The 19,402-nt window shown below is 36.7% G+C and overlaps 1 protein-coding gene across 1 annotated transcript; it reads right to left on the bottom strand.

Annotated features, from left to right (window-relative positions):
- Positions 1-18: 18 nt before the first annotated feature.
- On the bottom strand, positions 19-12,939 carry si:ch1073-416j23.1 (rac GTPase-activating protein 1). The gene is made up of 16 exons (XM_048193234.1): positions 12,678-12,939; positions 11,373-11,575; positions 10,989-11,125; positions 10,832-10,904; positions 10,636-10,692; positions 9,544-9,642; positions 8,628-8,769; positions 8,407-8,552; positions 5,410-5,571; positions 5,225-5,320; positions 4,799-4,997; positions 3,290-3,395; positions 3,064-3,196; positions 2,846-2,972; positions 478-589; positions 19-396 (listed from the first exon to the last, which is right to left on the bottom strand). The coding sequence occupies exons 1-16, from the start codon at positions 12,757-12,759 to the stop codon at positions 342-344; spliced, it is 1,929 nt and encodes a 642-aa protein (XP_048049191.1). The 5' UTR covers positions 12,760-12,939; the 3' UTR covers positions 19-341.
- Positions 12,940-19,402: the final 6,463 nt, after the last annotated feature.

Genomic DNA, 19,402 nt, shown 5'->3' on the forward strand with positions numbered 1-19,402 from the left:
AATACACAAGACAGAACATAAATTCATCTAGTTTATTTCAAATCAATACACTTATTTCACCATGTTTATGCCACCTTTAGATATTTTCCAGGACATTTCCTTTATACAAAAACACTTAAACCTTCTACAAAAAATGACCAAGAGTGTGGTCTCATGTTCCAAGATTTTTTCTTTCTGGACAGACTTACATTCATAAGAAAAGTTATTTTCCAAGGTAGGATATAAAGTGCTAAAGTGTTTCATTTCGAGTGGTAGGAAAAAACAGTTCAAGCCACCAAAGCAAAGTGTCCCTGTGCAACTACTTGGCACACAAAATACACATTTATACACACACACATAAATTATTTGGGGGATGTGAAGAACTTCCTTTTTCCTGGTTCATTTCTTGGTTTGCTTCTAGAGAGGAGAGAATGGTTATGAAATCATGCATTACTAAGCTCAAGACTAATAAGAGTTGCATGAGGAATAGTAGCTTACGGGTTATTGAAAGTGCCACCAAAGTGCTTGATCCGACCCTTGATTGAGCCGCCAGATGTAGTTTTAGAATATTTGCTCAACTCAGGAGAGGTCAGAGGTTTGAATATCTTATCTGAAAGAAAAATTCAGGAACAAAATTAATGATTCAAGGTAAAAAGTAAAAATTTTAGATCATAATTTAACCTGTCAACTGTCACCCCCACTTTTTTTTTTTGACAAGAAAATGCACGATCCAAACTTAAATGGTTGTAATTCAAGAATACTTTAGAGTATAGACATAAGGCTGGTTTGTTTTAAAGATTATTGTAGAAGTGAAATAACTTATGTAAGTGAAACAGAAAAAAAGTTATAGAAGTTTAAGTTTCTGAAAATGTAAAATGTAAAAATATAATATTTTTATATAAAATATATATTTTACAAAACAAGTTTTACTCTAAAACTGCAAGGAAATCAAAGCCGAAAATCTGATCAAGGTGTGTTCCAAATTTCAGGTTGATATCTCAAAAAATGAGCTTTCAGTAAGATTTTGTTTGGGCGCAGTACCACACTTTTTCACTAGATGACAACCAAGCTCCATTACTGACCATATAAAAGGCGCCTCCATTTCCATATATGGTTTGAGTGATCTGAACCATATATTTCCATTATTTTCATACAATTTATTAAGTAGACATCCTATATAGAAGTAGTATGGGAAGTTTGGCAGAATTTGATATGAATTTAGCCTCTAATAAACATAAAAACAACATGTATGTGGGTTATAGCTCGCCGCCACAATCGTAAATGTATTTTTTTTTTCTATTAAATACATTTTCAGACCTTTTTTTCTCAAAAAATTGAATGGATGTTATTTTTTGAACTCTTGGCATGAAAACAAACATGTTTCAACCAATCTTTAATGATTTTTCATGTTCATCGCTATTTCAAAATAAAGGTCTGAACATGCCTTATGAGTATGAAAATATGCTTGTTGCAAATTGATAAAATCAGTCACCAAATATGTAAACTAGAGATTCTAAGCTTTGAAATTATATATAGTTTGTCAAGATTAGTTTAGGTTTAGTATAGAATATTACTGTTTTAAATATGTAATGGCTGTGGGCCCACCGGTGGGCCAGTGACAGTTAACAGGTTTTAAAGGGACCGTTCACCCAAAAATTAAAATTACCACGATTTACTCACCCTCAAGCCATCCAAAGTGTATATGACTTTCTTCTTTCAGGCGAATACAAACAGAGATATATTTAAAAATATCTTGGCTCTTCCAAGCTATATAACGATTGATTTTGAAGCCCAAAAAAGTGCATCCATCCATCATAAAAGTACTCCACACGGCTCCGGGGGGTTAATAAAGGCCTTCTGAAGCGATGGGTTTTTGTAAGAAAAACATCCATATTTAAAACTTTAAAATAACTAGCTTCCGGCAGACGACCGTACGCATACTGCGCAAGTTGACTTGCACAACAAGAGTAACCCGTGACGCGACGTATGATGTAGGAGTAGCGTAAGCTAAGACGCCTCTCGCGATTTAAACAACGTGGTGAGGTCACACTACACTTTTCGTTTCATTGACTTCCATTCAAACGCATGCGAATGCGTCAGACCGGAAACGCAAGCTTGTGCGAAAAAATTTCGCATTTCGTTGCGTTCCAAAGTTCAAGTTTGGTGAACTCTGACCTGCGAATTCGCATAACGTGAAGGCGTGCGACCAGCAAGAAGATCGATTCGTCACGGCATGACCTCTTGGCTGTATTAAAAGAATTATTTTTTTGCATTAAAATCAAGTAGGTTCTATATTTTAACATTTTGAATGTATTACTTTAAGTTATATGTTGAATTCATGTTCATAAAAAAGACGCTGTAGACCGTGACGTCATATCACGAAGAAATTTTGCACGTTCAAAGTCTAGTGTGACCGCGGCTTAAGGCTGTGCAACAAACTCATGCTTTTTGTTAGGGGTTACTCTTCCACCACAAATTAGTTATTATTGTTAATGTTTTAAATATGGATATTTTTTTTTTTTTTTTTTTAACAAAAAAAAAAAAACATTGCTTCGCTTCAGAAGGCCTTTATTAACCCCCCAGAGCCGTGTGGAGTACTTTTACAATGGATGGATGCACTTTTTTTGGCTTCAAAATCAGGCCCCCACATTCACTGCCATTTTAAATATATCTCAGTTTGTATTCATCTGAAAGAAGAAAGTCACATACACCTTGGATGGCTTGAGGGTGAGTAAATCATGGGAAAATTTAATTTTTTTTTTAGTAAACTATCCCTTTAAATGCCATTAAATATGCAATAAGTGAGCAGTTTAATTTTAACCGGCCGACGTTTAACTCAAAACATGGATGATACTGATGCATGTACCTCTGCTAGTGCTTGGACAGACATTGCTGACGTTGGAATCGACCACAGGAGAGACAAGCGGATTCTTCTCCTCAGCTAGAAAGCCTTCCCAGAAATCTGAAGGAAAAGACAGTAACCGAGCCACTACCTGTTGCAAAGAAGTTAGAATAGGTTTATTTCTTGAAATATAAGGTAAATACAAAAGGAGTTTATCACATCCCGATTTTCTAGCAACTCACTTTGGGTTGAGTGTTTGTGTCTCTCATAATGGTCATGGGAGAAGGTTCTAGCATCCCATGGCCAATGATAGTGGGGCCAAACACTCTGGACAAGTTATTCTGATCCATTTGACACAACGGACTCTGCATTACCCTGAGAAACAACATGAATGCAGATGCAAAACAAGCAAGCACGCTTAAAAAACAAGTATATGAAGGCAGAGTTGCCTAAATTAGAACATTTTACCTCTGCAAATGCAGGATTAGGAAGGCCAGGGTGTCTCTGTTAGGCTGCGGCAGCTCTTTGATATTCTTTATTAATGTTTCTATGCTCTTGTCTTCATCAGCCATCTCTGTGAGTGAAAAAATGACTGTTTTGTCGAGCCGGCCACAGTATCAGATTCAATTACGCTCCATTGCAAAAGCAATATATCAGATATTATAGGTGAATTAATCACTTTATCAACTTTTCTGACTTTAAGGATATCAGCTTTCATGGAGCAGGAACATAAACACCTGTAGCAGCGATGCATTATGAAGGACTTTCTCATTTACATGCTATAGCCATTCCTGGCCAAGGAAATTAGACAATATGACTCTCCCCATGACATCCAATCCAATTTATAATTTAAAAGGGAGGTACTTTACCCTGGAGTCATCCTGAATCTATGAGGGCTAGGGGGAGAAAAAAACTCCATAATAATAGCAGAAGCACCCTGACTGCTCCTAAATCTGCCACTTACCCTCCATTCAGCAGCAGCGACTGAAATTAAAACGCTGAAAAAGACAAGCGCTGGTTTGGGAGATAACGTTCGACATTGATTGTTTCCGAGTCATCAGGGACTTGTCAACTATATCACAAGTAATGGGAAATAACCATCCGCCCTAAATGAACGAGGGTAGCATACGTCCTCATGCCTCCGGCGTACACAAGAGCCAGACGCTTGTTATAGAATCCACCCTCTGCAAAATTGCAACCATTTTGTATAATCTAGTCAGACTGCTCAAAGATTTTCAAATTTTGAAAGTCAAATTGAAACTATTAATGTCAGGACAAGTTGGGTTTCCTGTCAGACATGATTGGTGGTGGGGGTTAGGGAGTAAGGACAAGAAGTTCAGGACAGACAGCTTTCGAAAACCAACTCAATGACTCTGTCCCACAAATGTCAGTTTTTTCTGCACTGAAAAAGTTTCACCCAGTGTTGTAGTGGAGATCTGTTCATTCGAGTTTGGGTTGAGACCCAAGTAGGTTAAGGCAAGAGTCCAAATGAATATATGATCTTAGACTCGGATTCAAGTACTACAATACTGGTTTCACCTACCAATGGCACAACTGGTTAGACACGTGGAATGGGAATGGGAAGAGGAAGAAGAAGAGGAGGAAGATGATGAAGAAATGTTTCTTGAGCAGCAAATCATCATCATAGAATGATTTCTGAAGGATCATGTGACACTGAAGACTGGAGTAATGATGCTGAAAATTCAGCTTTGCCATCACAGGAATAAATTAAAATTTAAGATAAAAATTAAAAAAAAAAAATTATAATAATCTTACTGACCCCAAACTTTTGAACAGTAGTATATATTTAAAATTGAAATCAAATCCTTCTTCATAATATTATTAAGAAAACCCAGTAGCCCCTCACTGCAGAAAAACATGAGATCCAGGGGGCGGAGAAAAGTGGGAGGAGTTGGATCTAGATCAACCCCTGGATCTCATGTTTTTCTGCAGTGAGGACCATCTCAGAAAACCTACCAGAAGCTTCCATAAATGTTCTGTGTAGCTTAAATGTTATGAGAGGCTCTTTGAGTTTCCTCAGGAAGTCTTTGAGGAGTCCACAGACAGCATGAACCTCTTCTACTTTGTGGAGCATCAGCGGGCCTTTCCCACACACGTATTTCTCCCTCAGTTCCTTCACCAGTCGCTCTCCTCCCGGCACTCTGTAAATGCCTTTCTACATACCCCAGTCAAGCATAAAATAGAAGTGAGATACAGAGAAATTTAATTTGTCAACTGTATACACTGTAACTGGATGTTGTAATATACTGCAATATGATAGAAAAGATTTGTTTCTTAAATCCAAATTAAGCTTAATTATACAGAGCTGTGTTTTGAGCCCTGTAATTATACTTTCAGCTTGAGAAACCATCCCCGTGTTGGTGTATTATTTAGTAAAAACACCTCTTCAAGTCCTCTTCTCTCAATTTCATGAACACACTGAACAATCAAAGAGGGAATCCGTGGACGCGTGGAGGGGGCAAAGCTTTCTAATGTCTCCTATAAAGGGGAAACAAACAGAACTTTTTAACATGCCATCTTTACGTAAGGATGTCGATGTACACTACTACAGTATGAAAGGAGAATACCTCTTTGGGCTGAACTGAACCATGAGCATTAGGGATGCACTTCTCCAGACATAGTTGCTTACACTCAGGATGGCTCACCACTCGACAGTCTCTGCATTTTATGGCCATCTTCCCAAAGCGAATCCTCTTCCCACATGGTACACATGTCTCGGGACGAATCACCTAATCACAAAATATAAAATGCTGACTCAGTGGTCGACTGGAATATGCACCGTGCCATCAAACACAGACCCCGTTTACACCTGGTATTTCTTACTTTACTTGTTATAATTATGTTTATGTTAAGTTCAATTTATAGCTTTTTTCTCCACCATTTTCCACCCTCTGACCCTTTCAATTAAAGCCTGTATTACGCTCTGACATTTTCATTAAAAAACACAATAAGATGTGCTGTATAGACTGTTAAGGTCAGACTAGTGTTACTAGGGGTCTTGCTAAAAAAATAACCCCAGCCACTTATTTTAAAGGTGCCCTAGAATCAAAAATTGAATTTATCTTGGCATAGTTGAATAACAAGAGTTCAGTACATGGAAATGACATACAGTGAGTTTCAAACTCCATTGTTTCCTCCTTCTTATGTAAATCTCATTTGTTTAAAAGACCTCCGAAGAACAGGCGAATCTCAAAATAACACAGACTGTTACGTAACAGTCGGGATCATTAATATGTATGCCCCCAATATTTGCATATGCCAGCCCATGTTCAAGGCATTACACAAGGGCAGGACGTGTGGATGTGCACATCTGAATCATCAGACTAGGTAAGCAAGCAAGGACAATAGCGAAAAATGGCAGATGGAGCGATAATAACTGACATGATCCATGATATCATGATATTTTTAGTGATATTTGTAAATTGTCTTTCTAAATGTTTCGTTAGCATGTTGCTAATGTACTGTTAAATGTGGTTAAAGTTACCATTGTTTATTACTGTATTCACGGAGACAAAAGCCGTCGCTATTTTCATTTTTAAACACTTGCAGTCTGTGTAATGCATAAACACAACTTCATTCTTTATAAATCTCTCCAACAGTGTGTAATGTTAGCTTTAGCCACAGAGCACAATCAAACTCATTCAGAATCAAATGTAAACATCCAAATAAATACTATACGCACATGATCCGAAGCATGCATGCAGCATGCATGACGAATATTTTGTAAAGATCCATTTGAGGGTTATATTAGCTGTGTGAAATTTGTTTATGCACTGTATTATAGTTGAGAGCTTGTGGGGGCAGGGAGCGTGAGGATTTAAAGGGGCCGCAGCCTGAATCGGTGCATAGTTAATGATGCCCCAAAATAGGCAGTTAAAAAAATTAATAAAAAAAAAAATCTATGGGATATTTTGAGGTGAAACTTTACAGACACATTCAGGGGACACTTAGACTTATTACATCTTGTGAAAGAACGTTCTAGGGCACCTTTAAATAATTGTGAACCAGAAACAGTGCCTTTGGCAGACATTCCTTATATTGCACTTCATTATATACTGGAATAATAGCATGATGAACACTGTATAGTAATGCAATTATTTTATAAATTATTTTATTTTATATAATAAAATCATGTTTATTAAAAATGTTGATGTTCATATAATAAAATACAATATATTTTTACATGGTTTATATTATATTATAGCATAGGAGGACCAACAAGTGAACAGTGATGAAATGAGAGACGTAATATAATGTAATTGTATAAAATTTAAAAATTATAATATAATGTAATGTAATCTAACTATAGTAGTCAACATTTGAAGTGGATCAAAACCTTTCATCAAAGATGTCCTAAAACCTTCTTCTTAGGACAACTTAGTTCTTAGGACAACTTTGATGAACTTTTCGATCCACTTCAAATGTTGACTACTGTATTTTATCTGGACTTTTTCAGAGTGTGATGACACATTTCCAGTTATTAACATCGTAAATCTAGCAAAGTTTTTTTAAAATATATTTTCTTCTTCTTTTTTTTAAATTTACATTTATATGACTATACTTTGTGTTATATTACTTTGGCATTAAATTACAGAAAAATAGTTAATGCTGCTGCGTGAGTGTTTCTAATACACTGGCTGAGTGAGTGATTGCAAATTTGACATCTTTCTCTCTTCTGACCAATGTAATCTTAAAGGTGATTTGCTTCAAAAACATTTTTTGTTATGCTGGTTGAAAGTTTCTTCACATACCGAAAGCAATCACTAAGTTAAGTGGTCTAAATGTATTTATACTGTATGTATTTATATCGTCTGTGGAAGTCGTAGGACCATAAAATGTTTGTCCAATCATATCCCTCGGTCCAAGGGATACAATAGGATGGCTTACCTGCCTGTCAACGTATGTTTTACATACCCTCATGCACCCTATTCGCACAGACATCATACGACATCAGCGCATTTCATGTGACAAACTCCAGTCACAAGCACCACAACCAAAACAGCAGCCATGTTTTACATTTACTTCTGAACAAAAATGAGCTTATGCTGCTTTCACACCATAACTACTATAATTTGGAAGAGATGGAAACCCGTGACATTATATTCGGAGTGGTTTATGACTCAAATTTATGCCTTTCAATGGCAAAGGAATGCTACCAACGCTGAAATTAATCTGCAGCAGTCAAGTGGTACAGGTCAGTGCTCTTTAAAGTTGTTTACGTTCATTATTATTGTAAAGTTATGTGCTTTGAGACATGAGGTAGTTTAACACCGTCTCTCGTGGCGCTTTTGTTTGCTCCCTGCTCTACGCGTTCATGTCTTTTGGAGGAGGTGTGGCTTTGGAGACGCTCTGAAGGCAGGGTGGGATCTAATGCTTTCAAAGCTAGCTAGCTATTGATAGCCTCTCTCCAAAAATAACCTATCCTACCTTTAAATATCTAGTAAATTCATAGAAACTATTAGAAAAATCTAATAAATGTTTGATACATGACTCATGAAACAGATGTTAATACCAGGTGTAAAAGCCTTGCAACATGTTGAGAAGTACTACTGATGGCCTCCTACTGTTTTTTGTTGGAATACATGCTGCAAAGTCTTATCCACGGTGGGCGTGAAGTCCTGAGGGACAGCTGGCTCAGGGGCGATCACCTCCATTTCAACGAGCGTTTCAGCCTCCGTGACTTCACTATGTGCCCACACAGACGTTTGTTCTGCATGCACAACTCTGGTTAGTTTGGGAAGGTTAGAACGTGTCAATGAAAGTGGCGCCTCTGAGGCTTATTTACCATCAACAGACGGAAAATGTTCATTTCTGAGAGCCCTGGATGGATGTTCTGGAGTCTCCTGGGTTATGTCTATTACCATGTGAATCTGACCTCCAGTCTCTGGGGTAGTGACAGACGCCTTCACAACAGTCGTCTCGATTTCCTTAGCACATACAGACAAACACACACACAAAAAATCCATTTGAAGCCAATCATTCCTTCTGCTGGAATGTAAGACCCTTAGAGTAGCATAACAATTGGTTATCTAGCTCGTGTCCACGTTCCTGGCAACGAGGACAAATGTAGTTTCTCAAAGTGCCAAATTGCTTTGCTTCTCTCTTAGTGATCAGTGCCAGCTGAGTGGGAGTGATATGTGTCCCATGGAGGGAGACAGGCAGGACATGGTCCACTGCTGTTCTCATCAGAGCAGTGTGGTGGTGGGCGTGGCCAATCTGATGGCAAGCAGTCAGAGGAGGGACTGATGAACGAACGAGCTGATGAGAAGTGACACCAGACTAACCTAAAGAGGGGATATGATCCCCTTACTGATAGAAGGAAAAAGAAAAATGAAGGAGGCTGTACATTTCACAAGATATTCCTCACATTTTGCTAACTGTGTGCTACAATCCCAACTGATATCTAAGCCAGGAGGAGCCTTTTTCATTAAACAGTAAATGGCAATTTAGGATTATTGAAGATTTTAAAAACTTAACTGACTGTGAAATTAACAGGGTGACTCAAAGTGCCTCAACTCAAAAGTTACAAACGATGCATGGCGGCATCAAATATTCAACATGCAGATCATTTCTGTTTAATGTTTTTTTTTTTTGGTGGATTTTTTTTTTTTTTATACAAACACTTGTCTGCATTTATTTGTACAGAATAAATGAGATGGGGGGGGAAAAATACATATTAGCCTTAATAAACTTCTACCAACCTTCTCCAGTGGTCTAGTCCCCAGCAGATCCCCTGAACGCCCGCTGATTCTCCCTCGTTTTGAAATCGGAGGACCAACACTTGGGCCCATTGATGAACGCTAAAAACAAGCAGTGATAAAGTTGAGATACATTACGACTTGCACAAAATTAGTTGCGTCCCAAATGACGCACCATACACTATGCACTTATACGCTATGTACTAAACCATGTAGTGTATGAATTTTATAAGGTTATTTTGTCATTCACCATCCAAGTCTGATAGCCCCTCCCTCTCCGTTACATAATTAAAGCTGCGAAATTTGTTTTTTTTTTCGGTTAATTGAGTGCTTTCTTTTTGGAATTTTTCACTGTGAACACACTACTATTTATACTATATAAAGGCACAGAATGGTGCATAAGTATGCAAATTATGTATACTAGTCTAGCACACATAATGAGATCACTTTTATAACTTGAGAAATCTGAAAGACAAATTGGGAATATCAAATATCTATATAATGATGCAAATTTACTTATTTAAATAGTAAGCCAGAATTAGTGCAGAAGCTTAAATATTTCATATTCATATAAAAAAGCAAAAACACACATCCACATTATTCATCATTTTGTAGAAGTACTGTAGAGTTCAGAAATCTTGCTGAATTTTTGTAGAAAAGGTACATCGCCATCTTGCTCCGACCAAAGTAACTTGAACGCACCTGATGTCATAATTACGACTTTCCAATTCATAAATACGAATGTCCCAGTAGGACTTTAGGAGGAAAGCAGTAATGTCTTACATTGTTAAAAAAAGATATCTATTTCAAATAAAAGCTATTCATCAAAGAACACTGAAAAACATGCATCATAGTTTCCACAAAAATATTAAGTGTTTTCAATATTGATAATAAGAAAAGTTGCTTGTACACCAAATCAGCAAATTAGAATGACTTCCGACGGATCATGTGACACTGAAGACTGGAGTTATGATGCTGAAAATTCAGCTTTGCCATCACAAGAATAAATTACACATACATACATACAAAATAACAAAAAAAAAGAAAAAAAAAGAAAAAAAAAAGGCAATTATTAGGAAAACTGGCAGCACTTACTCTTCTCTCACGAGCTCTTGACTTGAGAGGCTTAACAAACGCTGTGCTGTCCAAGTCCTAGAAATCAGACCAGTGAAATAATTTTTAGAAACAATTGCTTTGAACTTTTCAGTGATTTTTATGCATATTCACTTTGCTCATTTCTGACAATAATTCTACATCATGAATAAAAATGATACTAAATGTGATACTTCACCAAATCATCATCCGTTCTGTCATAACTAATGTCAGAGTGCGACAGGAAGGAGGACTCATCAATCACTGATAACCTGATATAAAGACACATGATGGAAAACAGCATTGCGAAAGGGGGAAAACACCAGTGAACTGAGAACTAAATGAAGTTGAGGTACCTTCTTCCTCGGTGTTGCGGGACACTGGCTCCTTTGTGACTGAAGCTGGTCAGCATTGACCTCTGCTCATCATTGAGACAGGCACTTGACTTGCTGTCATGCACCAGTACGTCACATATCAACTGCATCTGCCGCTCCTGTCAAATGAATTAAGATGCGATAAAGACAGCATAAGTATCATTGATAAACTCTCACATGGATGGTCAATAAATCAAAGAGCACTTCTGTTTTATGAACTTTCATTAACACATGACTGTCCACATTCACATGAACATTATGGGCCCTGTACTAAGCACTTGCAGCCCTCAACCAAGTCCATACGTAACATAAGGTAACGTAACGACATATAATGAAATGAATGGCTATGTAATTTCTTAAACTAACCAGGCACTGATAGTCTGCCTCAGCTTTGTAGCGCTTCTTGATCTCCACATCTAGCTGGTTTCGAGCATGTTTGAGTTTGACCTCCAGAGCAGCTCGAGCGACATCAGACTTCACTAGGAGCTCCTTCTGTTTTTTCAGCTCCAGCTCTGCGTGCAACCATTTCTTCCGGGCAGCTTCAAAGTTCTTCACCACCTCAATAAATTCTTGTAGATAAGAGACAATGGTGAGAATTCAATATGGCAATATATATTCAGATCAAAGAAGGACTATCGAGAAAAACACGCATATTCTAAAAGCAGTAGTTTCTTTTAATTCTAGAACAAAGATATGAAGCAGTTACTAAATGGTTAAATGGTAAATGGTGGTAAAATAAATGCTTTTAACAAAGAACCACGTTCCCTTTCGCTTCTAAAATGTTAAATAAATCCCCGGCTTCCAAAAGCGATGTACAAACAATACACCTTACATTTTTCAGATGTCTAAATTATCCCTCGTTACACTGTAATTGACTTGACTTCCCTTCTTTTTGACCTCCATGTGAAAATAACAGTAATGTCATAATTATTATTATTATTATTTTTTAACCTCCAAATGATTTTAACATAGCCCTGCTGCAACGGACTGGCCATCCATTCATGGTGTTTTCCTATGGCCCGAGATGCTGGAACAGGCTCCAGCATCCCTGCGACAAGTGACAAACGGTTTGGAAAATGGATGGACAGACGGTTTTAATATGTTCCTCTGACACAATGAAAACCCAGCAGACATATTATTGAAGTTCAATCATCTCTTTTATTATTATATAGGGTGGGCATGCATTTTTCAGAGTTGTGGTTGCTATCCGAGACAGTAATGTTTCTGTTTTGGGTCAAATGGGAGATTAATTTAGCCTCAGCAAAAATACCCTTTTACAGTGAGTATATCAATACAACCATTTCTGAAGTATCATGTGATACTGAAGACTGGAGTAATGGCTGCAGAAAATTCATCTTTGCCATCACAGGAATAAAAATAAAAGTAAACCAGGAAAAAAAATACAGCCTTGGTGAGCATAAGAGGAGAAAAAAATCTGATTTCAAACTTTTGAACGGTAGTAACACGGAAATTTGAGGTTTTAAAAACAGAGGGGGAAAAAATCACTAGCGAACAGATTAATCAAACAGAATTATGCTTTTCGGATCACAGACGTATTGGACCTATGGGACAGGTAAATAGGGTTTTAATTTGAGTTCAAGGTCAAACATATGATATAATATAATATTACAATTTTAAGAATTAAACTAAATAGGGCCGATAATATCTTACCGAGCTCAGAGTTAGTAGCTTCTTCTATAGCAAGCCTTTGCAAACACAGACCGAGGACTTCTCTTACAAACTGATCCCCCATGGTCGAGTCAGCTGATGATCCCGCATCAAACTCAAACAAGTCGCTTTAAATGCGTCACGTGAGTGTAATAATGTCACGGGTCACATGGATGTAGTTGCTTATGCTGCAAACTGGATTTCATCGTTTCTGAAACTCTACGTGTGGACCATTAAACGGATTATCGTTCCGGAAGTCTATCCATCAGCAACAACTGGAAAGTTCTTCATCAGTTTTCAAAGCAACCTAGCCTCTGAGCCAAGGTAAGTCGAGCTTTTAATTCACTAAAGGACCTGAAGTGGTTTGAAACTTTAATTACAGCTGCCATGGCATCGCGTCTGCTGATATTTGCACTGAAATGATGTTGCTTTTGCAGTGCATATTATGCGTGTATGTGCATTATAATTATTAGTATTTTTTAATACAGTTAAAGGGCTAGTTCACCCAAAAATGAAAATAATGTCATTTATTACTCGCCCTCATGTCGTTTTACACCTGTAAGACCTTCGTTGATCCTCGGAACACAAATTAAGATATTTTTTATTAAATCCGGTGGCTCAGTGAGGCCTGGATACCCAGCATTGACATTTCCTCTCTCAAGATCCATAAAGGTACTAAAAACATATTTAAATCAGTTCATGTGAGTACAGTGGTTCAATATATTATAAAGTGACGAGAATATTTTTGGTGCACCAAAAAAAAAAAAAGAAAAAAAAAAAAAAAGACTTATATAGTGATGGCCGATTTCAAAACAGAAATGAAGCTTACGGAGCACAAATTAATCAGCGTGTTGAATCATGATTCGGATCGCGCGTCAAACTGCCAAACTGCTGACATTGGCGCTCCGAAAAGCTGATTCGACATACTGATTCATTATGCTCCGATGCTTCATGAAGCAGTGTTTTGAAATCGGCCATCACTATATAAGTCGTTTTTTTTTTTTTTTTTTTGGTGCACCAAAAATATTCTTGTCGCTTTATAATATTAATATTGAACCACTGTACTCGCATGAACCGATTTAAATATGTTTTTAGTACATTAATGGATCTTAAGAGAGGAAATGTCTTTGCTGGCTATGCAGGCCTCACAGTCATCGGATTTCAACAAAAATATCTTAATTTGTGTTCTGAAGATGAAGGTCTTACGGGTGTGGAACGACATGAGGGTGAGTAATAAATGACAGAATTTTCATTTTTGGGTGAACTAACCCTTTAAAGGTGCCGAAGAACATGTTTTTAAAAGATGTAATATAAGTCTAAGGTGTCCCCTGAATGTGTCTGTGAAGTTTCAGCTCAAAATACCCCATAGATTTTTTTAAATTAATTTTTTAACTGCCTATTTTGGGGCATCATTATAAATGCGCCGATTCAGGGTGTGTGGCCCCTTTAATTCTCGTGCTCCCCGCCCCCGAGCTCACGCTTGCCTTAAACAGCATAAACAAAGTTCACACAGCTAATATAACCCTCAAAATGGATCTTTACAAAGTGTTCATCATGCAGCATGTCTAATCACGTAAGTATAGTATTTATTTGGATGTTTAAATTTGATTCTGAATGAGTTTGATGGTGCTCCGTGGCTAAAGCTAACATTACACACTGTTGGAAAGATTTATAAAGAATGAAGTTGTGTTTATGAATTATACAGACTGCAAGTGTTTAAAAAATGAAAATAATGACAGTCTTGTCTCCGTGAATACAGTAAGAAATGATGGTAACTTTAACCACAATTAACAGTACATTAGCAACATGCTAACGAAACATTTAGAAAGACAATTTACAAATATCACTAAAAATATCATGTAATCATGGATCATGTCAGTTATTATTGCTCCATCTGCCATTTTTCGCTATTGTTCTTGCTTGCTTACCTAGTCTGTTGATTCAGCTGTGCACAGATCCAGACGTTAATACTGGCTGCCCTTGTGTAATGCCTTGAACATGAGCTGGCATATGCAAATATTGGGGGCGTACATATTAATGATCCTGACTGTTACGTAACAGTCGGTGTTATGTTGAGATTTGCCTGTTCTTTGGAGGTCTTTTATACAAATGAGATTTACATAAGAAGGAGGAAACAATGGTGTTTGAGACTCACTGTATGTCATTTCCATGTACTGAACTCTTGTTATTTAACTATGCCAAGGTAAATTCAATTTTTGAATCTAGGGCACCTTTAATACCAGGGTCAGTTTAGTATAGGCCCATAACCTACCTTAAATTTGTCTTGACTATGATTTGAGTAATTGGTACTGTGGAAGATGGTGTTTATTTATTTATTTACATTTTTTTTTTTTTTTTTTTTTTACATTGTATTAGCTTTTGTTAATTTTCCTGTTATCTGAAATAGGCTAAACAAGAAGTCTTCCATAATTTGTTGATATTGATATAATACAATCATTATGAATAATCTTTAGCCTAATGTAAGTTTTAGTAAATAGTTTTAGAGTAAATGTTTGAAATAAGAATGGATAAAACAGTTACAGAAGCCTCTTTTACACTTATCTCGCTCTGTAGCCAGTAGAGGGCAGTCAAGGCATTTTGTGTTGGGCATCCACGGTTGTTGTACCTTCACAATATGGGGATGTGTGAGTATGCCAGTGATTAGGGTGGTGTTTGAGCAAAGCTTTGTTGTGTTTGCTTGACTCAACGCTGTTCACAAGAAAATAAGCTTCTCTGTGATATCATGCTCTGAGTCTCTTGCTGCAAATGTTCCATTACACAAATAATGGGTTCTGCTGCTACTGGAGTCACTTTAATTTACCACCCAAAAATCTTATTACAGTCATTTTTAACATGGCTGCTTTGAGCATAGGAGATCAAGAGCGGTGGTGTTTGGAGAGACTGAATTCAATTTTGTTGGAAATAAAAGACTTGTAACACCAGGTCTTTCTCATTGTTGAAAGTTTAACTGGAATGCAAGGTCTTGGTCACTGTTTGTGGAATATTGCATTTGAATTTAGTGCTATCTTTAGTGCTTTCATGGGTTTCACATATCGTTCCTTGCATAGGAATAGAATCATTGAGCATTGAAAAATTAACAATATTTTTTATTTTCTGTTCTATTTGTCTTTTTTACCCGCTTTTTGCTCAGAAGACCCCCCCCCCCACCCTTCCCAAATTAAAGCTTCTCTTAAGGCAACATTGATAAAAATGTAATTGTGATTGTGTGTGCTGTGTGGAATGCAAAATCTGTTTTTCTCTGAGGGCGCTGGGTATTTGCATTGTTTAGCAAGCAAGAAACCCTAACAATAATCAGTTTCTGATGGCAATGATGCACATTTGCTTTAGCAAGCGAGTGTTGTGTTAATCTGGGGAAAACATACATTTATAAAAGAACATAATTTGTTTCATAAATCCACATGGCATGCAGTTGTTTTCTGATTAATATATTTATCTGCTGTTGTTATATAAAATACAAGATATCCTGAACATGTAGACATAATATTTTATTACAGATTAATTTGTAATTAATGATTAGTCATGAATGAATCTGATTAGTTTATAAACCATTTTTTTTAAAATGCATGTTTTGTCCCTTGTACTTTTTTTTTTTTTTTTTTTTTCTGAAAAGATGTAAGTTATTTTAATTTGTCTGGCACTCGACAGCAAAGAACAAATAGATTTCTGGAGTTGTGCCCATAAACATTAAAAAAGCAATTTATTGTCTGTTGGCTAATATTAATGTTTGCTTTACAGTGCATTGGCTCATTAGGAAACTTATTGCCTTTGGCTGAGTATATACACAGCTCAGCAGATGAGATGCTAATCTGAGGACCAGCGAAGAATATGTTTGAAACTAGTCCCTGTATTAGTCAACACGGTTTTACTGAATGAGCCATTTCTCTCATTAAGTGTTTACCCAAACCCAGAGAGGCATTAATTCTTAGAGCATGAGTCTTGATTTGTTCATCCGTTCTATGAGATATGCTATCCGTAAAAACAAAAGTGAAGATGGGAAAGCAACCAAAAGCAAAAGCCCAACACAAGCAAATGAAAGCAGTCTAAAATAAATGTATTCATATCTTGACTTGAGCTCTACCTCTTTGTGCCAGAATGCAGTGATATATATTCTTAAGTGATTTCAGTAATGAGCTTTCATCCTGTAGACCAGGGGTTCTCAACTCTGACCCTCGAGGTCCACTTCCCTGCAGATTTTTTGCTGTAACCCTAATCAAACACACCTGAACAAGCTTATAAAGGTCTTCAGGATTACTAGAAAGCTATAGGCAGGCAAGTGTGATCAAGGTTGGAGCTAAACTCTTCAGGGAAGTTGATCTTGAGGGCCAGAGTTAAGAACCCCTGCTGTAGACTGTGTTTTTCAGTTCAGTAATCCAAACTTTTCAGTCTGGTACCCCTGACCACCTCATCACACAAACAAGTGTGACTTCAAGTCAAAAGCACGTTGGAAATAAATATGAATGCAGGGCTAGGACTCCCCTGTGCTCTGTGTTACCAGCCACGAGCAAACCATATCAAGACAGTATATGAATAAATGGATCAATCAGTTGATCGATCAATCAGTCAGTCAGTCAGTCAGTCAGTCAGTCAGTCAATCAGTCAGTCAATCAGTCAATCAGTCAATCAGTCAGTCAGTCAGTCAGTCAATCAAATGAATTAATGGATCGATCAATCGATCACTCAGTGGATAAAATGAATGAATGAATGAATCAATCGATCAGTCAGTGGATAAAATGAATGAATCAATCAATCAATGAATCAATGAATCAATTGAATGAATCGATTGATCGATTGTTTGATTGATCCACTCGATTAATTTGTTCAATTGATTTGATCATTCATTCAACTGATTGATTGATAAATCGATCGAAATGAATGAATGAATGAATGAATGAATGAACGAATCAATAAAATCAATTGAATGAATGAAAAACAAATCAATCGAATGAATGGATGAATCAGTCAATTGAAAAAATGAATGAATGAACCCATTGATCGAATGAATGAATGAATCCATCGAATGAATGGATGAATCACTCAATTGAAAAAAATGAATGAATGAATCCATTGATCGAACGAATGAATGAATGAATCCATCAAATGAAGAATCAATCAATCAAACAAATGAATGAATGAATGAATGAATGATAATCATTTGAATGAATGAATTAAGTAGTCTTCTTGTAAAATGAAGTATATTTAACTTGTATAATGCTTTACATTTTATATATATATATAATATATATGAAGATATGAAGATACATTTCTAGCTCTGACCAATTTGACATTACCTGAGCAGTTGAATTAAATACACTATAAAACACAACTCATTCAAGGTCGCGCATTTATTGCATGGACGGAGCAAAAACAAAATGTGTTTAAAATGCATGCAGTGTTCAGTTGAGTGATAAAATTTGCCCTCTTTAATGTTGTTAATCAGCTTGATGAAATATACTCAACATAAACAACAACAACACTGAAAAAAATGTTATTAAATATATATATTTTTTATGCACCCCCAGCCCCCTCGATGGGCATTGTGTAATTCACACCCTGGTTCTAGTGGTATGAGTAGTGTTATTATCAAACTGTAAACGGACAGAATCTTATATATAGCCATATAATGTAGGCTATGTAATGCATGTAAATGTATTTGAATTTATTTTATGGTTAAGTTCACACCTGTTGTGTTGAAATGAACAAATTGTAAATGATGTCAATGAAGTCATCCATTTCCTGTTAAGTTGTTAATTTAGAAGACCGAATGAACTTTCATAGTGACAGTATGCACTTAGCAGCTGAAAAAGCCTGAAATTATGCACCTAGGAAAAGAAAAATACAAACCTCTGGGGACTCGGATATAAATAATAAATAAATAAATAAATAAATAAAATGTGTCTCATCCAAGCTGTTACTGAATCTGTCAAAACAAAAAAGCTTCAAACAAATATACATAGCTGGAGTACCTAGTTGAATTCTTATAATCATCTGTTTGTGAAATTGTTCCCTGAATGTATTCTAATACCAGTGTGAGCATGGATTTCTGCGCCAGGTACAGTACATCTGTGAAGTTCTTATGAGGTGAGCATGGAATAAACAAGGAATATGCATGCATGACTTCTCCTACTCCACTGGGACCCATTATCAGCACCGCTGATGCAGGAAATAGATTGAATGCTGAAAATAATACCCTTGAATAATTAATCAGATGGGTTTTAAACGTGCAACAAACACACTAGCTTCTCTCTAGGGGAAAGAGAATGTGTGATTTTACAAGTGCAAGTTTAAAAGCTGAACTCAGTTTACATCTGAAACCGGAGAGAAGCCGATAACTAGGTGAAGGAATTAGATTAAACCCCTGTTTGCAGTAAAAAGCCCTCAGAGTCTGTGTATGTTTGCTCTGTGCTTTGATAAGGCATGAACAGGCTATAGGATCCAACCCACACTGTAGAAAAGGTCAGAGAGTCGACCATCTTCCCTGATTGGGTTTGTTTCAGTGAGTGCTTTATTCGATAGAGCAAATCACACTTTATCTCCATATCTTCTGATTGGAAAGTTGGGTGTCGTTTGCTGCACATAAGCAGAACTAAGTAAATATTGGATTTCCAAGTGCAATTGACCATTTGTGATCACTTATCAGTTTATGTGATGACTAATGTTTCTCTGACTCATTAGTTTTAGAAGGGCTTAGATAGGATAAAACCAACATG

This window comes from Megalobrama amblycephala, linkage group LG6 (genome assembly GCF_018812025.1).
Source record: "Megalobrama amblycephala isolate DHTTF-2021 linkage group LG6, ASM1881202v1, whole genome shotgun sequence".
Classification (NCBI taxonomy): Eukaryota; Metazoa; Chordata; class Actinopteri; order Cypriniformes; family Xenocyprididae; genus Megalobrama; species Megalobrama amblycephala.